General features: G+C 40.7%; 2 protein-coding genes across 4 annotated transcripts in view; both read right to left on the reverse strand.

Moving 5' to 3' along the window:
- Nucleotides 1–5,637: 5,637 nt before the first annotated feature.
- polr3gla (RNA polymerase III subunit GL a) lies at nucleotides 5,638–16,172 on the reverse strand. 2 transcript variants are annotated; one of them, XM_036952922.2, is made up of 9 exons: nucleotides 15,961–16,172; nucleotides 15,369–15,504; nucleotides 14,869–14,998; nucleotides 14,126–14,194; nucleotides 13,888–13,932; nucleotides 13,689–13,745; nucleotides 7,697–7,767; nucleotides 7,436–7,555; nucleotides 5,638–6,421 (listed from the first exon to the last, which is right to left on the reverse strand). In XM_036952922.2, exons 2-9 carry the CDS (start codon nucleotides 15,486–15,488, stop codon nucleotides 6,335–6,337), a joined length of 699 nt encoding a protein of 232 aa, XP_036808817.2. In that variant the 5' UTR covers nucleotides 15,489–15,504; nucleotides 15,961–16,172; the 3' UTR covers nucleotides 5,638–6,334. The 2 variants fall into 2 exon arrangements, with proteins under 2 accessions (XP_036808817.2, XP_021427866.1); XM_021572191.3 differs by lacking the exon at nucleotides 13,888–13,932.
- A 775-nt stretch (nucleotides 16,173–16,947) lies between these two features.
- LOC110496351 (transcriptional repressor p66-beta) overlaps nucleotides 16,948–21,899 on the reverse strand; it is a 51,072-nt gene continuing 46,120 nt past the window's right edge. For both annotated transcript variants that reach the window (XM_021572193.3, XM_021572192.3), the window contains exon 11: nucleotides 16,948–21,554. In XM_021572193.3, the coding sequence (XP_021427868.3) occupies nucleotides 21,418–21,554 (137 nt within the window). In that variant the 3' untranslated portion in view covers nucleotides 16,948–21,417. The remainder of the gene's footprint in view (nucleotides 21,555–21,899) is intronic.

The following is a 21,899-nucleotide window of genomic DNA, read 5'->3' on the forward strand; positions in this document are numbered from 1 at the left end:
AATTATCTAGTATCTGCATTTATATGTCTTTGGGTGTCATTGAAAACACAATGAGGCACTGTCTACTACCAGGACCATCCGATGCCGTTGACATAGTTGAAATAGCTAATTACACAACATTTCTGCAGTCCTACCGATTGGGGTTTGATATATGAAACACCAAGCATGTGATTAGGCCAATAAATATACACAGTTTACAAAACATTAAGAACCCGTTCCTAATATTGAGTCAGACCAGAACAATTCGACGGGGCATGGACTCTACAAGGTGTCGAAAGCGTTTCCCACAGGGATGCTGGCCCATGTTGACTCCAATGCTTTCCACAGTTGTATCAAGTTTGCTGGATGTCCTTTGGGAGGTGGGGCATTCTTGATACTCACAGGAAACTGTTAAGCGTGTAAAACCCAGCATTGTTGCGGTTCTTGACACAAACCGGTGCGCCTGGCACCTACTACCATACCCTGATCAAAGGCAAATATTTTGTCTTGCCCATACACCCTCTGAATGGCATACACACAATCCGTCTCAATTGCCTCAAGGCTTAAAAATAATTATTTAACCTGTCTCCCCCTTCATCTACACTGATTGAAGTAGATTTAATAAGTGACATCAATAAGGGATCATAGCTTTCACCTGGATTCACCTGGTCAGTCTATGTCATGGAAAGAACATGTTTTGGATACTCTGTGTATGATACCAGACACTCAAACAGCTCTTGCCCTGGCATGGTGTAGTCTCAGTTTGTGCCACTACTACAATGCTACAATAGGAGGTACAAAGACAGGGTGTCCTTTCATGTTGTCCAGGATTTCATGTAGATCTTTTGTATGGTACAGTTTCAAACAAACTAACAAATTAGCAAGCACCAAAAAACAAAACACACACACACATCCCGATTGCCCTCGTCAGTCTCATTATCAATGAACTGTTTAACAATAGAGACGTTCACCCTAACCTCCACAAAGTTGATGGTAAGCTTATGAACACCTGTGCACTGCCACGCACACAAACATACGGTGTGCTGAGTGAACAGAACGGGACATGAAGGACACAATAACAAACTTCTTCAATGTAACAAATAATTCAAGTGAACCTCAGCTACAGCCCGAGTTGGATGCTCCTTCGTCCTTGTACAGACATAGCTACAGATATTGCAGCCAATGCATTTATTTTGATTGCATATGATGGTTATTGCTTTAAGTAAAGAAAGAACAACATGTGTTGCATAACCTCACATTGTTTCCATGGTTGGCGGGAGAAAGTGAGATAAACAACAAGTTCCCCTCCTATGAACTGTTTTGAACATAGTTCAGAAGAGTATACTGCCCCCATGCAGATTATGGTGGAATTGCACCATCAGATACAGATTTGACTGAACAAGCATTGTACAAATCTACTACATCTGATCAGAGGAGGCAAACATGTGTTGTCTTAGTCACTTGCTAAGGAAAGCAGTTGTGATAGCAAAGCTAGGGAAGCATTGCAGCCGCACAATATTGTGCCATATCCTTGGGAAAACACAATGACACATGGAGTAAAACAGTCAGATGCATTGCACTATCTTAACACGCACTTTCCATTGCTTGCCTATACACAAGTTTGATGAGTCTATTGTTCTAAGAGTTCATTTTCTCTGCAGACACCCACCCATGAAAAGTTTCAGTAGAGTACACAGCACACAATGTTCCAGCCATGTTCTCTCCCATCATAAACAAAAGGCAAACCGCAATACCACTTCCGCCCTTAAAAGAGGAAAAGCGATATTGCTCACCTTTTTTTTTTTAGCATGCCTTATTGCACTGTTAGGCTTGCATCAATAACCACCAATTCTTTTCCCAAATGTTTTGAGATAGCACCCAAACATAAACCCAGTAGAAGACACTGAGAAAATGGACGAGCATGGTAGGGGACAGAGGGTAACAGGGACTAACCTATATACGGTTCAAACACTAGGTTGTGGACAAAGAAATAAGTGTGTGCCCTTGTAAAAACCGGAGGGTGTCGCTTGTTGTGAAAAGGGTTGCCAGCACTATTGCCACAGGCCATTCCACTCCATAAGGCTGACATTCTTGTAGGCAGTTCAAATGTAGGGGCTGTCGAGAGCTGTAAATTGTCGCCTGCTTTGCCAGACCCTAGAATCTTCTCTGGTTACGTCCCTTGACCCTGATTCAAGGGGGAGCAGCATGGCTCGATTCCAGAAAGTGGGATACCCATGGAAGGAGTGTGGTGAACAAGTCCACGGTCATGTTCATTGGGGACACGCAACAGAAAATATTTTGCCACGGAAAACAAACGTTTGTGTTGCTCTCAACAGCCCAGGTACTCCCTTTCTGTTTGATGCCAAATTAACACAACCTTGTTTTGAAGGAGCATTCTGTGATTTTGACGACAAACTCTTCAGAATCAGTCAAGAGGCTCTTGGTTTGCATGTCCTCCTCTATTTAGGTTCAATCTCAAATTGGGTAATAAAGTAATCAAATAAAATCTCTTCTGTATTGACAGTGGATAAAATGCACAATAAAGTGATGAAACTGAATTGGTGACGTTTAATCATAAACTCAATGACATTATTTCCCTCAATCAAAAGAGTTACATGAGAACAGTTGAATCCCCAGCAGTATCATAACTGCAGAACCAACTCAGCGAAGATCACAGGATGAAGTTTTATGTAATACATTTTTCCCCAGAGCCCCTGATAAAGCGGCGTTTTCACCCTAAAACAAATGGTGTCCAGAACAATCCTGTGCAATCTATAGACAACTGTGCGTGGGCCACACATGTGTAGTATACCGCCTTCCCTCCAAGAAAAACACGTTGCACAGCGAAGAGTCATTCGGCAGAAAGAGCGGATGAGATATGCAGGTGTGTAAAACAGAACTCATGGTGGTGTGACCAACCGACAAAGGAGCACCGTCGTGTATGTGACAGTATTTAGGGCTGCCACCACGAATAGAAAGGCCCACAGAGCTTTGCCTTTGTTTACCGCTGGCTGTGGCTCTATGGTTCCCATACTGAACTTATGAATGTGAAGGCCGCCCGCTCAAGCTGAGTTGCGTTGACAATAGCGGGAGGGGACATCTTTGCTAGGGGTTAGGTCTGTGTATGCGAAGGCACAAATGAGCTACATGCTTAGTGATGTGAAACTCGTCTTTTAACATGACTCAATTTAGGCTGCGCTTTTCAGAACTAAAAGCCAAGTAGACTGCAGCAACTATGACTTTGGAGGAACTGTACTCCTTAGCTCAGGCTAATCCACATGACCATAGGCAATACAATGCTAAGTTAACCTTATCTGAAGCAACATCTGCTGCTCAACTGGTTAGTTCAGGCAAACGTCTGAGGAAGTTGTGCTGTTCACATGTCTTTCCACACCTTGGATGAAAGGAAGTATTTTTTAAATTGAATTAGGCAAGTCAGTTAAGAACAAATTGTTATTTACAATGAGGCCCTCGCCCCGGCCAAACCCGGACGACGCTGGGCCAATTGTGCACAGCCCTGTGGGACTCCCAATCACGGCCGGTTGTGATACAGCCTGGATTCGAACCTGTAAATGTTTAAGTCCACACCCGAAACATTTGGTCTACTTAAAGTGATACAAGATGAACTTGTCAATACCATTTTTATGTCTATGTGCCCAGTACAAAGGAAGTTGAGGTAGTTTTGCGAGCCAATGAGCAATGACTGGAAGTCTATGGGTATCCTCTTTAAACGGCAGCCAGGGGGCTATGCAGAGTGGGCTTACACACACACAAGCGGTCAATTTGTTGCGCACAGCCTATGCTGACTACAGTCTTCTGTTCCTAAAAAGGAACTAACCCCAGGTCTAGGTCCCAACACTGTAGCAATGGGTATCACTTCCCTTAGCAACTACAACTCCCTTAGCAACTACAACGTGCCTTTGAAAAGGAGAAGCACCGGACCCAGGTTGCCCCGAGAGCCTCCAACGAGGGAATGCTTAGATTGCAGATGCAACCATGCCAACATGTAAGCTAACACTTTTGCATACATGCACATTTTGCATACGTGCACAACGTGACAAGTGCTATGGCTCAAACAAAAATACCAAAGAATATCTTCGGCATTTGGTATACCTCCTTGATGTACAGCCAGCAGCAGAGGAGATGGAGTGCAGCCGCAGTAGGCTCGTCTGGATCACGTCAGGTCTGTGTGAGGATGATTATGAATCACACAAGGTCTTAACCCACTTGTCTGCCTTTATTTAACTAGGCAAGTCAGTTGAGAACAGATTCGTATTTACAATGACGGCCTACCAAAAGGCCTCCTGCAGGGACGGGGGCTGAGATTTAAAAAAAAGTATATATATATATATATGTATATATATATATATATATATATATATATATATATATATATATATATATATATATATATAAAAATATTGGACAAAACATATCACAACACTACATAAAGAGAGACCTAAAGACAACAAAATAGCAAGGCAGCAACACATGACAACGGCATGGTAGCAACACAACATGGTGGCAGCACAAAACATGGTACAAACATTATTGGGGACAGACAACAGCACAAGAAGGTAGAGACAACAATACATCACGCAAAGCAGCCACAACTGTCAGTAAGGGTGTCCATGACTGAGTCTTTGAATGAAGAGATTGAGATAAAACTCTCCAGTTTGAGTGATTGTTGCAGCTCGTTTCAGTCGCTAGCTGCAGTTGACATCTCAGATAGGGGGAGTGAGGCCTAAGAGGGTTTTATTAATAAGTATCAACCAGTGGGTCTTGCGACGGGTATACAGAGATGACCAGTTTACAGAGGAGTATAGAGCGCAGTGATGTGTCCTATAAGAAGCATTGGTGGCAAATCTGATGGCCGAATGGTAAAGCACATTTAGCCGCTCAACAGCACCCTTACCTGCCGATCTATAAATTATGATTAAATGAGTAGTAAACAGACTGTGCATTGTTTTTTATAATAATTATTATTATTTGAGGGGACGGCTTATACTTGTCCTGTTACGCACAAGTATGTAACAGAAACTCCCCCTGAGACACCTGCAGGAAGTGGGGTCACAGCCAGGGTCACCATTGTCTAGCGTCCCAAGAGCAATTAGTGGTAAGTGCCTTGCTCAAGGGCACAGCGACAGATTTTTCAACTTGTCAGCTTTGGGATTCTAACAATCTTTAAGTTACTGGCCCAACGCTTTAACCTTGAGGCTACCTGCCACCCCGTGGTGTGGTGTTATTGATGTTGTTCGGAGAATTTCTCCAAATCCAATGGTAAGAGAGCAGAAGACTTGGGAGTAAACAAATAAACAATGCCTTTTTTTCAAATATACTTACTTATACTTACTTATACTATATACTTAGTATATAGTCACGCAATGGAAACTTTCTCCCTTTGGGGTTTTCTTTTCACTGCTGACAGCAACAATGTTAAACGCTGTTCAATGAAATGGAGGATCACACTATTTCAAGGGTAGAAATAGAAGAAGAAAGCTCACCACTATAAATGGCCTTTTACTTGGCAATGGTGAATAACCTTTTCTTTTGTTAGCTGCATAACCTACCAACTACACACAGTGAACATAAACCGCCCCTTGATTTAACTTGGAGTAATATGCCATCTGCTGGTTGATACAAAACACAACTATTTGCTCGGGTTCTTTAAAATGTATTTAGAGAATCAAATTCAACACTTTCAAATGTTCAACTCGCATAACAGAAATGTCACATTACAGAAATAAAATATTTAAAATTAACAAAAGGTCATTTTTCGATTAGCTAAGACATTGAAAACTGTAATTAAAAACTTTGATTGTTGTATACACTTAAAAAAAAAAAGATTAAATAAATTACCTTTCTCTAAAACATGTCGTTACTCTAAAAACCCTATCACTACAATTGCACATGATCTGTTAATTAAAACCTTAAAAACTATTATTAAAGTTATTAAAAGGCCACAATGGCCTGTAAATAAATCAGCTCCCATTACTACCTCAACATAGCTGAAGAAAGGGGAACAGTCAGCATGACTAGTTAGTGTCTTTGGGACTTTAAATCACCACATACAACAAGTCTGAGTATTTGCTCTAGACATCTACATTGAGCAACTGTTTCCAACAGCAGTCACCACCTTCCATGTCCTGGACCTAGGTTATCAGACAGCAGCATATTGTTCTTTCCATGTTCTAGACTATACCTGTCATGGCTGAATAGCAGCAGGCCTTCAATGTCTGTTACCATGGCCAGTGACTCCACAAGTAATTAAAATACTGTAACTGCGTCCACGGGGACGATTACTTAAGGCCTCCTCTTCTAGTCTATTTGGTGTTATCAGCACTCGCACGGTCTCTCAGTAAGTAGCTTCGTCCATGTTGTCGTCGCTGTCCCCTCCAAACTCCTCTCCGTTGTCAAAGTAAGACATGATGTAGTCGGTATCCTGGAACGCAGATGAGAAGCGGCGTCTCCATTAGGAAAAACTTGTGAGACCCACTGTAAGACCAGATTTTAATTTGCAAGGGTGCCCCACTGCCAAATGACACCACATATGGAATCGAGTCGGTTGCAATTATTATTGAGCTATGCAAGGCGTAATGATAGCCTACCAAGGGAACAATGGCTCTATGCACTTCTCCCTCGGTCCCGCTGGCTTGTCAACATTCTATGTTACAGTGTCGCTTCATTTTTCCACTTGTCTGTACCTTCTTGGTATAGTAGCTAGCTAGTTTAATTTGTGCTGTTTTTTTTAGCATGTATGACATAGCTATTCAACCATACATTAGAGGAAGGCATCTAACTTAATCAAAATACTCCCCCTTTGTGAACTTGCATGACATTTCAGTGAGTCCTCATTTGGAGAGGTGAATCTCGCAAAACATCATAGAACACTTACGGCCTGAGTAAATACAGCCGTGTCTGTCACAAACTCAATGGCACGGGAAACTGAAGGCCGGATCCAGTTGATAAAATGTGGCCAAGTTTACAAGCAAGAGCACGCGCTCAAGACAGACAGGAATAATCGACTGATGATTGAAAGACAACCTGAACCTCCATGCATAGCCAAAGGGACTTATAGAAGATATGTATTTTCATCAGGATATTTTCTGATGGAAAATGCGTCTGGCAATGTTTTTATTTTCGGCTTTTATGGGGGGGGTTTAACCACCAAAATACGACTATTACCAGCTAATGGACCTCTGATGAGAAGGTGTGGATTTTAAGAAGCCTAAACACACCTTAAACACCGTTTATGCACTTCTATATTTTGTGAATAGCGTTTGAGTATCTATTATGATAAATGAGTGTTGTTGGCATCAGTGCTACTCGCCGCCCATTATCTCAACTGGCATTTCAACCATTTTTTACACCTAAAACCCTGACCATAACAATCAGGTTCCAAGAGGAGATGGTTACAAAACGTAAATGGGCCACATCAGTCGCCAATACCCCTTACCTCTTCAAAGTCTTCCTCGTAGTCCTCTTCCTCTGGCTGTTCTTCTTCCTCGTTCGTCTTCTTTTTCTCCCCGTCTTCCTCTTCCTCAGAGTTCACCGCCTCTTCGTTCTTTTCGAGAGTCTGAAGAGTGGGAATTTCCACGACACATCAAAACCAGAGCAGGGTATATGCAAATCTCCCTTAATTAGGAGTAACTAAAAGGAATAAATGTATGATCTCTAGTCTTTCGAAGAAAGGTTAGTAATTTCTGTAGTATCCAACCTCCAGCTTGGTGAGAATCTCCTCTTTTCCCACAAGAGGTTTCTTTGGCTGTTTAACTTGGGGTGGATGTCCTAGAAGAGAAGAACGGAAAAGTAAGTAGATAAAAAAGGAGAACAGACATGGCAACAAATGGCACAAGACAGAAGTATGGCCGTAACAACATATGAGAACACAGAGGTCAGGACCACGTGAATAAATGTATCTACATCTACAGTGCCTTGCGAAAGTATTCGGCCCACTTGAACTTTGCGACCTTTTGCCACATTTCAGGCTTCAAACATAAAGATATAAAACTGTATTTTTTTGTGAAGAATCAACAACAAGTGGGACACAATCATGAAGTGGAACGACATTTATTGGATATTTCAAACTTTTTTAACAAATCAAAAACTGAAAAATTGGGCGTGCAAAATTATTCAGCCCCCTTAAGTTAATACTTTGTAGCGCCACCTTTTGCTGCGATTACAGCTGTAAGTCGCTTGGGGTATGTCTCTATCAGTTTTGCACATCTGAAATTTTTTCCCATTCCTCCTTGCAAAACAGCTCGAGCTCAGTGAGGTTGGATGGAGAGCATTTGTGAACAGCAGTTTTCAGTTCTTTCCACAGATTCTCGATTGGATTCAGGTCTGGACTTTGACTTGGCCATTCTAACACCTGGATATGTTTATTTTTGAACCATTCCATTGTAGATTTTGCTTTATGTTTTGGATCATTGTCTTGTTGGAAGACAAATCTCCGTCCCAGTCTCAGGTCTTTTGCAGACTCCATCAGGTTTTCTTCCAGAATGGTCCTGTATTTGGCTCCATCCATCTTCCCATCAGTTTTAACCATCTTCCCTGTCCCTGCTGAAGAAAAGCAGGCCCAAACCATGATGCTGCCACCACCATGTTTGACAGTGGGGATGGTGTGTTCAGCTGTGTTGCTTTTACGCCAAACATAACGTCTTGCATTGTTGCCAAAAAGTTCAATTTTGGTTTCATCTGACCAGAGCACCTTCTTCCACATGTTTGGTGTCTCCCAGATGGCTTGTGGCAAACTTTAAACAACACTTTTTATGGATATCTTTAAGAAATGGCTTTCTTCTTGCCACTCTTCCATAAAGGCCAGATTTGTGCAATATACGACTGATTGTTGTCCTATGGACAGAGTCTCCCACCTCAGCTGTAGATCTCTGCAGTTCATCCAGAGTGATCATGGGTCTCTTGGCTGCATCTCTGATCAGTCTTCTCCTTGTATGAGCTGAAAGTTTAGAGGGACGGCCAGGTCTTGGTAGATTTGCAGTGGTCTGATACTCCTTCCATTTCAATATTATCGCTTGCACAGTGCTCCTTGGGATGTTTAAAGCTTGGGAAATCTTTTTGTATCCAAATCCGGCTTTAAACTTCTTCACAACAGTATCTCGGACCTGCCTGGTGTGTTCCTTGTTCTTCGTGATGCTCTCTGCGCTTTTAACGGACCTCTGAGACTATCACAGTGCAGGTGCATTTATACGGAGACTTGATTACACACAGGAGGATTGTATTTATCATCATTAGTCATTTAGGTCAACATTGGATCATTCAGAGATCCTCACTGAACTTCTGGAGAGAGTTTTCTGCACTGAAAGTAAAGGGGCTGAATAATTTTGCACGCCCAATTTTTCAGTTTTTGATTTGTTAAAAAAGTTTGAAATATCCAATAAATGTCGTTCCACTTCATGATTGTGTCCCACTTGTTGTTGATTCTTCACAAAAAATACAGTTTTATATCTTTATGTTTGAAGCCTGAAATGTGGCAAAAGGTCGCAAAGTTCTAAGGGGCCGAATACTTTCGCAAGGCACTGTATATACACATGTACATGTATATTATATACACAGTATATACACTGTTTGGCCATAATGACCATCCTTATGTTTGGAGGAAAAAGGGGGATGCTTGCAAGCCAAAGAACACCATCCCGACCGTGAAGCACGGGGGTGGAAGCACCATGTTGTGGGGGTGCTTTGCTGCAGGAGGGACAGGTGCACTTCACAAAATAGATGGCATCATGAGGGAAGAAAATGATGTGGATATATTGAAGCAACATCTCAAGACATCAGTCAGGAAGTTAATGGCCAAGTCAAAGTCCAGACCTGAATCCAATCGAGAATCTGTGGAAAGAACTGAAAACTGCTGTTCACAAATGCTCTCCATCCAACCTCACTGAGCTCGAGCTGTTTTGCAAGGAGGAATGGGAAAAAATTTCAGTCTCTCAATGTGCAAAACTGATAGAGACATACCCCAAGCGACTTACAGCTGTAATCGCAGCAAAAGGTGGCGCTACAAAGTATTAACTTAAGGGGGCTGAATAATTATGCACGCCCAATTTTTCAGTTTTTGATTTGTTAAAAAAGTTTGAAATATCCAATAAATGTCGTTCCACTTCATGATTGTGTCCCACTTGTTGTTGATTCTTCACAAAAAAATACAGTTTTATATCTTTATGTTTGAAGCCTGAAATGTGGCAAAAGGTCGCAAAGTTCAAGGGGGCCGAATACTTTCGCAAGGCACTGTATTTTTAAACCTGCATAATTAGTTAATATTGCCTGCTAACATGAATGTATTTTAACTAGGGAAATTGTGTCACTTCTCTTGCGTTCTGTGCAACAGAATCAGGGTATATGCAGCAGTTTGGGCCGCCTGGCTCTTTGCGAACTGTGTGAAGACTATTTCTTCCTAACATAGACAGCCAACCTCGCCAAACGGGGGATGATTTAACAAAAGCGCATTTGTGAGAAAAGCATAATCGCTGCACGAATGTACCCAACCATAAACATCAATGCCTTTTTAAAATCAATGACAGAAGTATATATTCTTAAACCTGCATATTTAGTTAAAAGAAATTAATGTTAGCAGGCAATATTAAACTAGGGAAATTGTGTCACTTCTCTTGCGTTCATTGCACGCAGAGTCAGGGTATATACAGCAGTTTGGGCCGCCTGGCTCGTTGCGAACCTATTCACCAGAATTTTAGGTAATTATGACATAACATTGAAGGTTGTGCAATGTAACCGGAATATTTAGACTTATGGATGCCACCCGTTAGATAAAATACGGAACGGTTCCATATTTCACTGAAAGAATAAATGTTTTAATTTCGAAATTATAGTTTCCGGATTTGACCATATTAATGACCTAAGGCTCGTATTTCTGTGTGTTATTATGTTATAATTAAGTCTATGATTTGATATTTGACAGAGCAGTCTGACTGAGCGGTGGTAGGCAGCAGCATGCTCGTAAGCATTCATTCAAACAGCACTTTTGTGCGTTTGCCAGCAGCTCATCGCAATGCTTCAAGCATTGAGCTGTTTATGACTTCAAGCCTATCAACTCCCGAGATTAGGCTGGTGTAACCGATGTGAAATGGCTAGCTAGTTAGCGGGGTAAGCGCGAATAGCTTTTCAAACGTCACTCGCTCTGAGACTTGGAGTAGTTGTTCCCCTTGCTCTGCAAGGGCCGCAGCTTTTGTGGAGCGATGGGTAACGATGCTTCGAGAGTGGCTGTTGTGTTCCTGGTTCAAGCCCAGGTAGGGGCGAGGAGAGGGAAGGAAGCTATACTGTTACATTGGCAATACTAAAGTTCCTATAAGAACATCCAAAAGTCAAAAGTTAATGAAATACAAATGGTAGAGACAAATAGTCCTAGAATTCCTATAATAACTACAACCTAGAACTTCTTACCTGGGAATATTGAAGACTCATGTTAAAAGGAACCACCAGCTTTCATGTTCTCATGTTCTGAGCAAGGAACTGAAACGTTAGCTTTCTTACATAGCACAAATTGCACTTTTACTTTCTTCTCCAACACTTTGTTTTTGCATTATTTAAACCAAATTGAACATGTTTCATTATTTATTTGAGGCTAAATTGATTTGATTGATGTATAATATTAAGTGAAAATAAAAGTGTACATTCAGTATTGTTGTAATTGTCATTATTACAAATAAATAAATAAATACATTTTCAAAAATTGGCCGATTAATCAGTATCGGCTTTTTATGGTCATCCAATAATCGGTATCGAAAAATCATAATCGGTCGACCTCTAATTCACACACACACACTTTGGAAAGTATTTAGACTCTTTAACTTTTTACACATTTTGTAAATACCTTATACACAAGTATTCAGACCCTTTGCTATGAGACTTGAAATTGAGATGCATCCTGTTTCCATTGATCATCCATGAGATGTTTCTACAACTTGATTGAATTCCACTGGAGAATAAGGCTGTAAGGTAACAAAAAAGTGGAAAAGGGGAAGGAGTCTGAATACTTTCCGAATGCACTGTATATACTGAGTATAGCTGGATGTCCTTTGGGTAGTTGACCATTCTTGATACACACAGGAAACAGTTGAGCGTGAAAAACCCAGCAGCGTTGCAGTTCTTGACACAAACCAGTGCACCTGACACCTACTACCATACCCCATTCAAAGACACTTTAATCTTTTGTCTTGTCCATTCACCCTCTGGATGGCACACACACACACAATCCATGTTTCAATTGTTCCAAGGCTTAAAAGTCCTTCTTTAACCCTTCTCCTCCCCTCCTTCTACATGGATTGAAGTGGATTTAACAAGTGACATCAATAAGGGATCATAGCTTTCACCTGGTCAGTCTATGTTTATTGTTTTGTATACTTAGAGTATTTTGTACACAATAAAGATAATCTATTATGGATCAACATCTAAATATTGCTCCAAAACTCAGAACACTTTTTTAAAATTTATCTGACAACGTTCTAATTGTGCCTGCCTCTTTGCGAACGAGTGGAATCATGAACAGTGGTTTGTTCGTTATGTTCACCTGCGTCCCCCGGATATGCCTCCTGGATTTGCCTTTTTAGGAAAACATTCACCAGTCTCTCAAAAGGCTAACTCCACCCTCTCGTGGCACAGGCCTCACGAGGGCCTGAGTTGTGAAACGAAATACCCCAGCCCACAGTCAGTTCGAGTAAACAAGGAGAAATGCTGCTGAAAGTGCATTTGCGAGACTTCGGTCAAAATGCCATTTAAAAACCGTCTCGCGACTACATTCGTATCTACAGACATCCCCCAAACAAAAACTGACTCTCGGATAATGCACAACTGGTCAAGAGTCACTTATGTCAGTCAGTTTGGTGGCTAGCTGCCGGCAGAGACTTCTATTGCAGTAACGTTGAAGGTCTCTGGCTAGTATTACTTAGCTTCTTACTTCATCCTACCTCAGCAGGAGCAAACGATACACCAATACGTTCTCATAATAGGTTTTCCTTTACAGAGAGTAGGCTACTGAGACAGACAGTGATGTGGGCATGTGGTACTCAGTGTTGAGGCTGAGGCAGGCTGCAATTCATGCAGGAGGTAGCAGAGGAGAGAGAGGAAGCAAGCAGAGAGAGAAGTTACTACAGTGCTTCTTAAACTTGGGCCTCAGAAAATATGTACTTATCTTATCAAACAAGATAAGAACTTACAAAAAATGATATGTTTGAATATGAACATCCTCACGTGGCCTATCTTCCCTATAGGCCTAGATTAACATGCAAACAAAGTTCTAAAATGCCATACGTTTTCCATTTCGTCCCTGACGCTACATGTCAGTGTGAACAATTTCTCACATCACATTACGATTATAAAACTAATAGGCGATGTGTTTGTAGAACGACTAAGGTGAACGAACCTACAGCAGCCAGGTTGAGAATGGCTGGGGTCATTTTTGCTGTTCACCAAATAGCATTTCAACGTTTTTTTTTTTACGGACCTCACTAAAACTCAAACCCTGGTTACAGCCCTTGACAGAAAGGGGTGGGAAGCGGTTCAAAAGTGTTTCGCGAGGAATTCAAAGGCCAAAGTAAGTAGCTAAGAAAATATGTTGATGAAAGTTCACTTATTGAGTATCTGGGGGAAAATAAATTCTCAATTGAAAACAATACATGGCGTCCACAAAGTTTGAATTCCACACACAAATCTCAAGGCCTTTCAGACAAAGTACTCACTTTTAGCCAGAGGCTTCCTCACTTTAATGCAAAGCTCTTTAGGTAATCTGCTCCAGTCTGAAACAGAACCATAGAAAAAGAGAAACGTGTTAACACAGAAAAATACACATCACAAAAAACACACCATAATGGATCTTATTCACAGTATAAGGAATAATGACACCACAGCACAAGATAAAAAAATCGGACAAATTCAGACCAGAAATGGACTTGTCTGGCACCATCAGCTGGACATATACCAACACTGCATCAAAAGAAAACACCAGAAAAAGGACAGACTCAGCCTGGCTAGGTGATGCCGCTGAAGACTACAAGCAGCAGAGCAGGAAAGTGGTACAGAGAATTAAATAGTTAATGAAAGAGACAACTATTCTGTGATCTGTTGGGTGCAGATTCTAAACCACTGTATTTCCACAAACCAGCCCATCATTACTCACCTGGGCTCCACTCGATGGCACTGTCCTTGGGATCTCCACTCTGGTACTTATCAGAGTAGCGATCAACATCTACAATGGAAACAACAGCATAATTACAACTAACAACGTCCTATTCATATAATACCAGCAAAGGGAAATAAGTATGACACTCCATTACAAAACCTTCTATACCATTTGTCTGACATACATTAACATCCATCATAACTGCGTACTTTTACATGCATTCAATAACCCAATTATTGTGAATACTTTGACAATATAATAGATTGATTTAAACATTTGCATGCTTTGCCCTTACAATCCGGTTTACATGGACAGCTGATCAATTGGCTACCTAAAGGGACTTACGAAATGATTTCACGCGCGACAAATTACATAACAAAAACTTGCAATTTTCTTTAAAAGTTTACAAATAACATTAACCATATGACTTTGGAACTTAGCTCAATCACGGTTAATAACATTCTACGATTTCTCCACCCCTTAAAATGAGACTCTGCAATATGACATTGCAACGAGCAGCACCGCAGATGTTGCAGATGAGCACGATGCAAGACAATGCACTCACCGAGTATCATAGAGTAGCTGTGCATGTGCAATTCAATAGCTATAACGTGATAGGTATGGGACCAAAATGGCAGAGCCTCACGCTTCAATGCCCTTGTTTGCGGAAATTGCCCTGATATTGCCGTTTACTTTGTGCATTGCTAACTCTCCCTTCAATCCTGTGTGTGCTGGCTTACCTCTTTTGGGAGCGGCCCGTCTGATGTAGAAGGGCAGGGTCTTGTTGGCGGCCCTCAGCTCCTGTTTCAGAGCCAGCATGTACTCCACCTCCTCTCCTGTCTGCAGGGGCACAGGCTGGACTGGCATGGGCTGAGGTTAGGGAGGGGGAACAGATCAAGAGGCTGGGTTGTTATAGCGCCACAACGCTAGCACTAAGTAAAGACATTACTACATTTAAATTACTATACAGTATTTCAAAATACTGCAACCCAGTTAGAGGATGGTAGGCAATATTGTGTGTCTAAACCAGTCAGTGTCCATACAAATGATATTGTACCTCAAGAGAGAAAAAATGCCTCTAAGAGAAAAACAAAACATGTATCCATTACATTACTAGTAATATTAGATAACTGTAATTATTTTAATTTTGTGACGCTCAAGACAAGAGCACTATAAGCAACAGCGGCAAGGTAAGTCTAGGCTACAATGTTACAAGCCCTGACTCCATGTGCACACTCACAGGGAAGAGGGGTGAGGGCTTAAAGGTGGTGGGGGGCAGGCTGTCTCCCCTTCCTATGCCCAAATCCTCCAGGTTGAAGGTCATCTGACCCCTTCCACGACCCCTGCCTCTTCCAGCCATGGTGATGAGTCTGTAGCTAAATGCATGAAAGAAAACTGATATAGACGTAGCCTAACAAATCTAACTAGCATTTGAGACAGGGCTCCCAACACTTGGGCCCCAATTTACCTTTGTTTATAGATTGCTAGTAACTAGTCAGGTAGCTAGCGCTCAATAACCACATGGGAGTCCATACAGAATAGGAAAGCTAGTTACAGTAGCTATTGCATTTCACCCTTGCCCTATTGACTGCTGTATGGGCCTGAGTTCTCGATAATTAATTTCACACATTACATCACATTTTTTAGCAGGCAAAATATCTAGTTAGCTCGCCGTGATATTTTAACTACCATCCAGTGACCTCTACAGTGCAGCATTGTGGTTGTTGTATAGCCAGATAGCTAACATTAGTATTGGCTGGCATTCAAGCTAGCTATCTATATTACGCCGCTAAGGATCATTCTGGCATGGTATTGTTTCCACTTAACGTTACCTAAATGGTTTGATAGCGATGAAGCTAACGATTAAGCTTGCAGGTTGAGCCTTTTAATAAACTGCAGGCTATAATACATATGCTGCTTTTCCTCTTGACACATGTAGCTTATACTGTAGAACATCCAACATTTTAGGAATAAATCCACACGTGCAGACTGCCGGATGTTTTCAACTGGAGTAAACGTGTGTTCCGTCGGCCTTGAATGTCTCATGAAACATATTCTGTGAGGAAATGTTCCGCCCTACTGTTAAGTACTGATATGGAATGATCGTTTCCAATTCAATCTACCATGATACAATTTCCCCTCAAAAATGTGTTAGTGTTTTTGAGCAGTTGTGGTGAGCTATATCATAGAAAAAAATGTAGCAATTGTTCATGAATTCATTCTTCTGTCTAGGCAATAAGGAAAAACAGCTCACAAGACATTGATGCTCTTCTCATTCGCCCCAAAATAGCTCGGCCAGTGCTGCCACCCGATGGCGCTATTATTCCTAGCATATTTTGTTATTTGCCAATGTTACGTACAATGATTTATGATTGTTTGAGAAAATGAGGGTGTGGTGTTTAGTTCGGAGTGAATTTTAGATTTGCCGGTTAGCTTTGTGCTTGTTATGCTGAAAAGGTTAGACTCTTAAATGGTATGCAATGCCAAATAATTACTTTACATTTCACATCTACCCTTATAGTGACTTCACAGGAAATACTGGGGTTATTTCCTTTAACAGAGCACAAGTCACACTACAGAAGTAAATCGTTCCATCCTTTATTAAACATAGCTTGCAAGAGATAAATATTACAAAGTTATTTCCTCCAAAATTAGCTTATTTTTTTTCAGTCAATGCATAATCATTATTAACCAACTGGCAGTTTTCAAACAGCATCAATATTCTTTCATTTTTGTTTTGTTTTTTTGAAGACAGTTAAATATCAAGTATGTGCAAAAGGTTAGGATTTACATTTGAAATCAAAATAAAACAAAAGGGCTTTTTTTTATAGGATCAAAATTCATTTTAATATTTTCACCCATTCCCCAATGTCCATTCAATTGATACAGATTGAGTCATTATCAATGTCATTTTTTTCTCACAAATGTAATATACAACATCAACATTATGCAATGTTCAAACTGAGGAATTGCAGTTAATTTTATATGTATAAAAAGAAAAGCTTTCAGCATATTCACATCAAATTTAGAAAATGATTTGCAATAAATCCCTCCTCCCTCCCCTTCAAAAAGTTACCTGTATTTCCAACAATAACTAAAATGCCAAGAGTAAATGAAATTATACCAATAAAATAATACATTTGTGTGGCCAGGAAATGTGATCAGTCCTCCATCAGAATGACATCACGATTAGTAAACCCCATAACTAACACTGTCCTGATGGGCAGCTTTATCTGCCTTAAAAGGTTTTAGACACAACCCCATTATTATTTAACTCACTTATATGGCAGTCATTTAGTATTGTCAGTTTGATAACTCCATGAAAATTCCCCAAAACAGATGTTGACCAGAACAAAATGGTGACGAGGGCAATATTTCACTCATCTCCAACAGCTCCTAGCACACTAGATTAAAAACAAATACTTGTAATTTTTTAAAACTTTTTTTAGACAACTTATATGTTCCAATGGAAAGCATGAGCATTACAAAATGTCACATTTTCATATTCATAGAAATATGGAAGAAAGCAAAGGAAATGTAATTTTTTTAACTTGTCATTTCAGACATGGGTAGCCCTGTAGTTCAGTACAGAAATTGAAATCAACAAAAACACAGAGAGATCTGTGGATTTGATGACTATCCCGGGGTAGTACTGTCCGTCAGCGCTTTGACCCATGCCACGTCCTCACAAATGAAGTCTGCATGAGCTCAACCAAAGTAAGAAATACACTGAACAGCGTTGAGTTTCTAATAGAACATACAACAAACATACGTGAACTTGACATTCTTCACGCTCAAAGCCTGTGGAATGGATCTAACTCCGTCAGAACAATGACCACTTTTCCGGCAAACACTACTCACTACAACAAAAAAAAGACATCCAGGGAGAAAATGTGTAAAAAAAAATAATAATAAGAGAATCCCATACATTTTGCACATTTGTTACACAATAATACACAGTGATCACAAAACGAAATGGCAAGCTTCACTATATTCATGGCTTTTTGTTTGCTTTTCTACACAATATACCATTTTTTTTTTAAGGGAGAAAAAAAAGCTTATGTACAATAAGTCATTATTACTTCTGACCTAGCAAATATCGTGTCATTTTTATTTCAGTCAATAAAATGTTGTTTGATAATTTTTTAGATTTTTTTTCTTGAAAACTTAAAACATTACAAACAAAACAAAAAAAATGAACTGAATTGAGACATCAGAAATAGAAGAATGACATTTAAAAACCCTAAAACATTTGACATAAAAATAAAAGATGGTGGTTGAAATTACCAAGGTGTGTGGATTCATCTATTACAGTCTGCAAGAGAGAGAACGGATCTTCAATATACAAGTCCAGCTTTGTAGCAAAAGGACATAGAAAAAAAACGAGACAGTCAAATCAAATATATGATGGGGTGGGAAAGAAAATGTACCCCGACAAACATTTTTTCAAATGACATCCTATAGTAACCAACCACAAAAGAAGGTATTGATTGACAATAGTATAAGCAACAACAAAAAAACTCTTCTGAATGTAAACTTCCATTCACATCTACATATTGCACCTGCCAATCAAACCCAAGGTAGTTTCATAATGACTTGGTGTATGTTCAGTATAAATAACTTACAAGAACTAGGAAATGGGAACTTGAGATTTCATAGGCCACTGCATGAGTGCACTTGACACACCAAATCTGTGTATCCAGTGGGTAGAGCTTGTATCCAATTTTCAGACTACTCTGCTGTAGGACTAAATGTAAGCCTGTCATGTCAGGCCTGCTAAACTGCACACACCCAGTGATAGTAGTGTTAACTATCCTGAGATTGATCCAAATCAGTAGATTACCCCATTTCAAAGAATCCATCTTGTTTGGTTCAGCTCCTCATAGCTTCCACTCTAACAGTGTTGGTCATAATCTCACAACCACACCATACAGGTTGTCAGTGCATAAGAGGGTGAAAAACCCCAAACTCTTTCTTGAGGCCAGTGAACAATACAGGTGAGACATGTTTAAGTGCCAATATTATTGCAGGGTCTTCGATGGTCCTTTGGCTTTACTTAAGACTCTCTATGGCCATGGGGATGGTGATGTGCCCTAACCCTTTATTCAATGACCTATTTGACCCAAAACGGACATAATACGCTGTTGAGCCAATGGCCTACAGGGCCAAACGTTTTATGTCGTTCCAACGGTTGACCTAAACTCCTGATACAGTGAGAGGTGAAATTGCAAAGATAGGTTATAGCAGTAAATAATGCAACAATCCTCTAAAAGCCTGAAAGACTGAAAACTGTGACGCTGAACCTAGCACAAACTAAAAGTCCTGTCTGATCTTCCCAAGACTAGCCATAAACCCCCTATAGCTTCAACACGGACACACATATAAAAACGTATCTCCTCTGCCAGCCAGACAAACCCCAAACCAATTGAAGATCTGCTGGTCTACCTCTCTCGGAGTAATACTGCACATTTACTGAACACTGCTTTAATGTATTGTATGACGTGTAGCAAACTTGACTTCAAAACCAAACCGAAAGACAAACACAGAACGTGCTGCTGGTGAAATGTGTGTGGCAGTGGTAAAAGAGTGTTGACAGGTGTGAGAGACCATGCTTGTATGACCGATGCCCCAAAGGACAACGGGGGGCAAAAAGAAGGATAAAAACAATTTGGTGTCAGTGCCAGCGTTAACAAAACTGTTCAAATCATTGAAAAGATAAGAGGGTTAACCAATTGAATGTCGTCTGATACAGTCCACATGAACACTCTGGACAATGGTCTCTCTCCCCCGAAGACAATCGGATGACATCCGCACCTTGGGGTACCTGGGTATTGTAACATTTTTAACTTTTTATTTTCATTTGATTCATAATAAGAAAAGTGCTCCTCGAGAATGAGGCATCTCGTGTGCATTGCCTGAACACGATGATTGATCCATCTATCCCATTTTCTAGATAAATCCAGTTCAGTCTCCTTTCTCTCAAGCTAGCCATCAATACATAATCCATATAGATATTTGAATAGTTTCAATCTGTTCACTATTTTTTGATAATTATCGTCTCCTGGGGCAAGTACCTCACAGATACGCAGCCTTTTCTACAGGAGACGGCGCAAAAAAAACAACGACAAATCAAGAAACCCTACAACAACAAGAAAACAAATAACATGCCACTGCCTCCTCCTGCTCGAGTCCTCTCCATTTCCCTCGCGGTACCACAAGAAACAGTTGGGTTTAGAAAGGTTTGAAGTCTCTGCATACGCTGAAAGTGAAGGCATTGAGGGGCAATGGAGAATCTTGGGGGCAGGTTTCATGACCCCATTTTCAGGCCTGTGCCAAGCAGCGAGATGGGACGATACGCCACAGTCCAAAATGGCTGCCACGCTCCTTCTCTATGCAGGCCATGGCCTCCACCGGTGACATGGCAGGTATTTTTTTCTCACCGCAAACACCGGTGGACTTTCCTGTGCTTAGTTCATAGATTTAAAAAATATCTATCTGCTCCATAGCGCGCACTTTCTGGATTTTCTCGCTTCCATTAATACTGTGTCAAATAAAAATATGAATAGTGCTTCCTGGTTATGATCCATCATCTTTGCTGGCCGACTCAAAGCAGGGCAGTCAGTCATTTGGACCAGTGTCCAGTTAGATCCGGTTCATTCCACACGATCGCCCTCTTACAAAGCGATATGTCCATCTCTTTTGCCGCGTTGAAAATTCACAAGAATCCAATCCATAACAGAAGGTGGCTTTAAACATTTTGAAAACTAAAATAACCATACATATAGAGTGTAGAAGGGGAGTAACTAAAATACAATTATGCCAAAAGAAAAACAATGAAATCTGAAAGCAACCCTGCAATAGTCGCCCCCCCCCCAAATAAATAAAAGTAAAGGTATGAACTGAAAGGCGCTCTACATAGCATAACAATAAAAAAGCTTAATAAGAGTAATAGTAACTGAAGCGGTAACAGTTATCATAATAATAATAGTAACAGCGGCAATAATAGTAGTACAAATTATTTGAGAGTCTTCTAAATCATTTTGCTATAGTAAGAAAGTCGAGAAGATGCACTGACAGTTTGGTTGTCTTTTGTCTGGCTGATTGTGTCGTTTCTCAGGCTGATTGTGTCGTTTCTCATGGGTTAGTTTAGGTAGGCACACGGACAGGCACTGCATGCAATGGGGTGGGGGAGGTGGTCTTTTTTTTGTGAGGGCATGGCGGCGGCGGGGGGGGGTGGAGAAGGTGGCCCTTGGGGAGAGGATTGGGAAGGTGGGGGTAAAGGGCGGGGTTCATTTCTGTCCGTTGATGGACTGCGATATGGAGCGTGGCGGGATCATGTCCAACAGGTACTCCCTCTGGCGGTCAGCTAAGCTGGAGCCCTTGTGGGCCCCAACTCCTCCTTGGTTCAGGTATGCAATGTTCAATCCTGACAGAAAAGGAGAAAGAGATCAAGAATAATAGAGAAGGAGAGAAAGAGACAGAGTTCAAACAAGCGGTTGAGAGAATGAACAAGGAAAGGGAAGTTAAAAAAGGACAGAAAGAGAGAGAGAGGAAAAAGAATGAGGAAGAAAGAGGAACACATTCAATAAAACCTTTGTACCCGCAACATATTTGAAAATGTAAAAATGTTCCAGTCGGATGTGTCTGTTTTGTCCACCTGGGTTGGGGTCAATTCCAATTTAATTTGAAATTCAAAATGTAATACTTGATTTTACTCATGAAGCGGAGAATTTACATTGAATTCAATTAAAGTTTTAACAATCTTCAAGTT

The sequence above is a fragment of the Oncorhynchus mykiss genome, chromosome 18 (genome assembly GCF_057628025.1).
Source record: "Oncorhynchus mykiss isolate SJ-2025 chromosome 18, ASM5762802v1, whole genome shotgun sequence".
NCBI classification, from domain to species: domain Eukaryota; kingdom Metazoa; phylum Chordata; class Actinopteri; order Salmoniformes; family Salmonidae; genus Oncorhynchus; species Oncorhynchus mykiss.

Bases quoted from the DNA above. Each gene is read 5' to 3' on its own strand.
- polr3gla (XM_036952922.2), bottom strand. From the start codon at position 15,488: ATGGCTGGAAGAGGCAGGGGTCGTGGAAGGGGTCAGATGACCTTCAAC. The intron at 14,999-15,368 runs GTGAGTGTGCAC...CCCTAACCTCAG, and splicing joins AGCCCTCACCCCTCTTCCCT to CCCATGCCAGTCCAGCCTGT. The intron at 13,933-14,125 runs GTGAGTAATGAT...CTTTTGATGCAG, and splicing joins TGCCATCGAGTGGAGCCCAG to TGTTGGTATATGTCCAGCTG.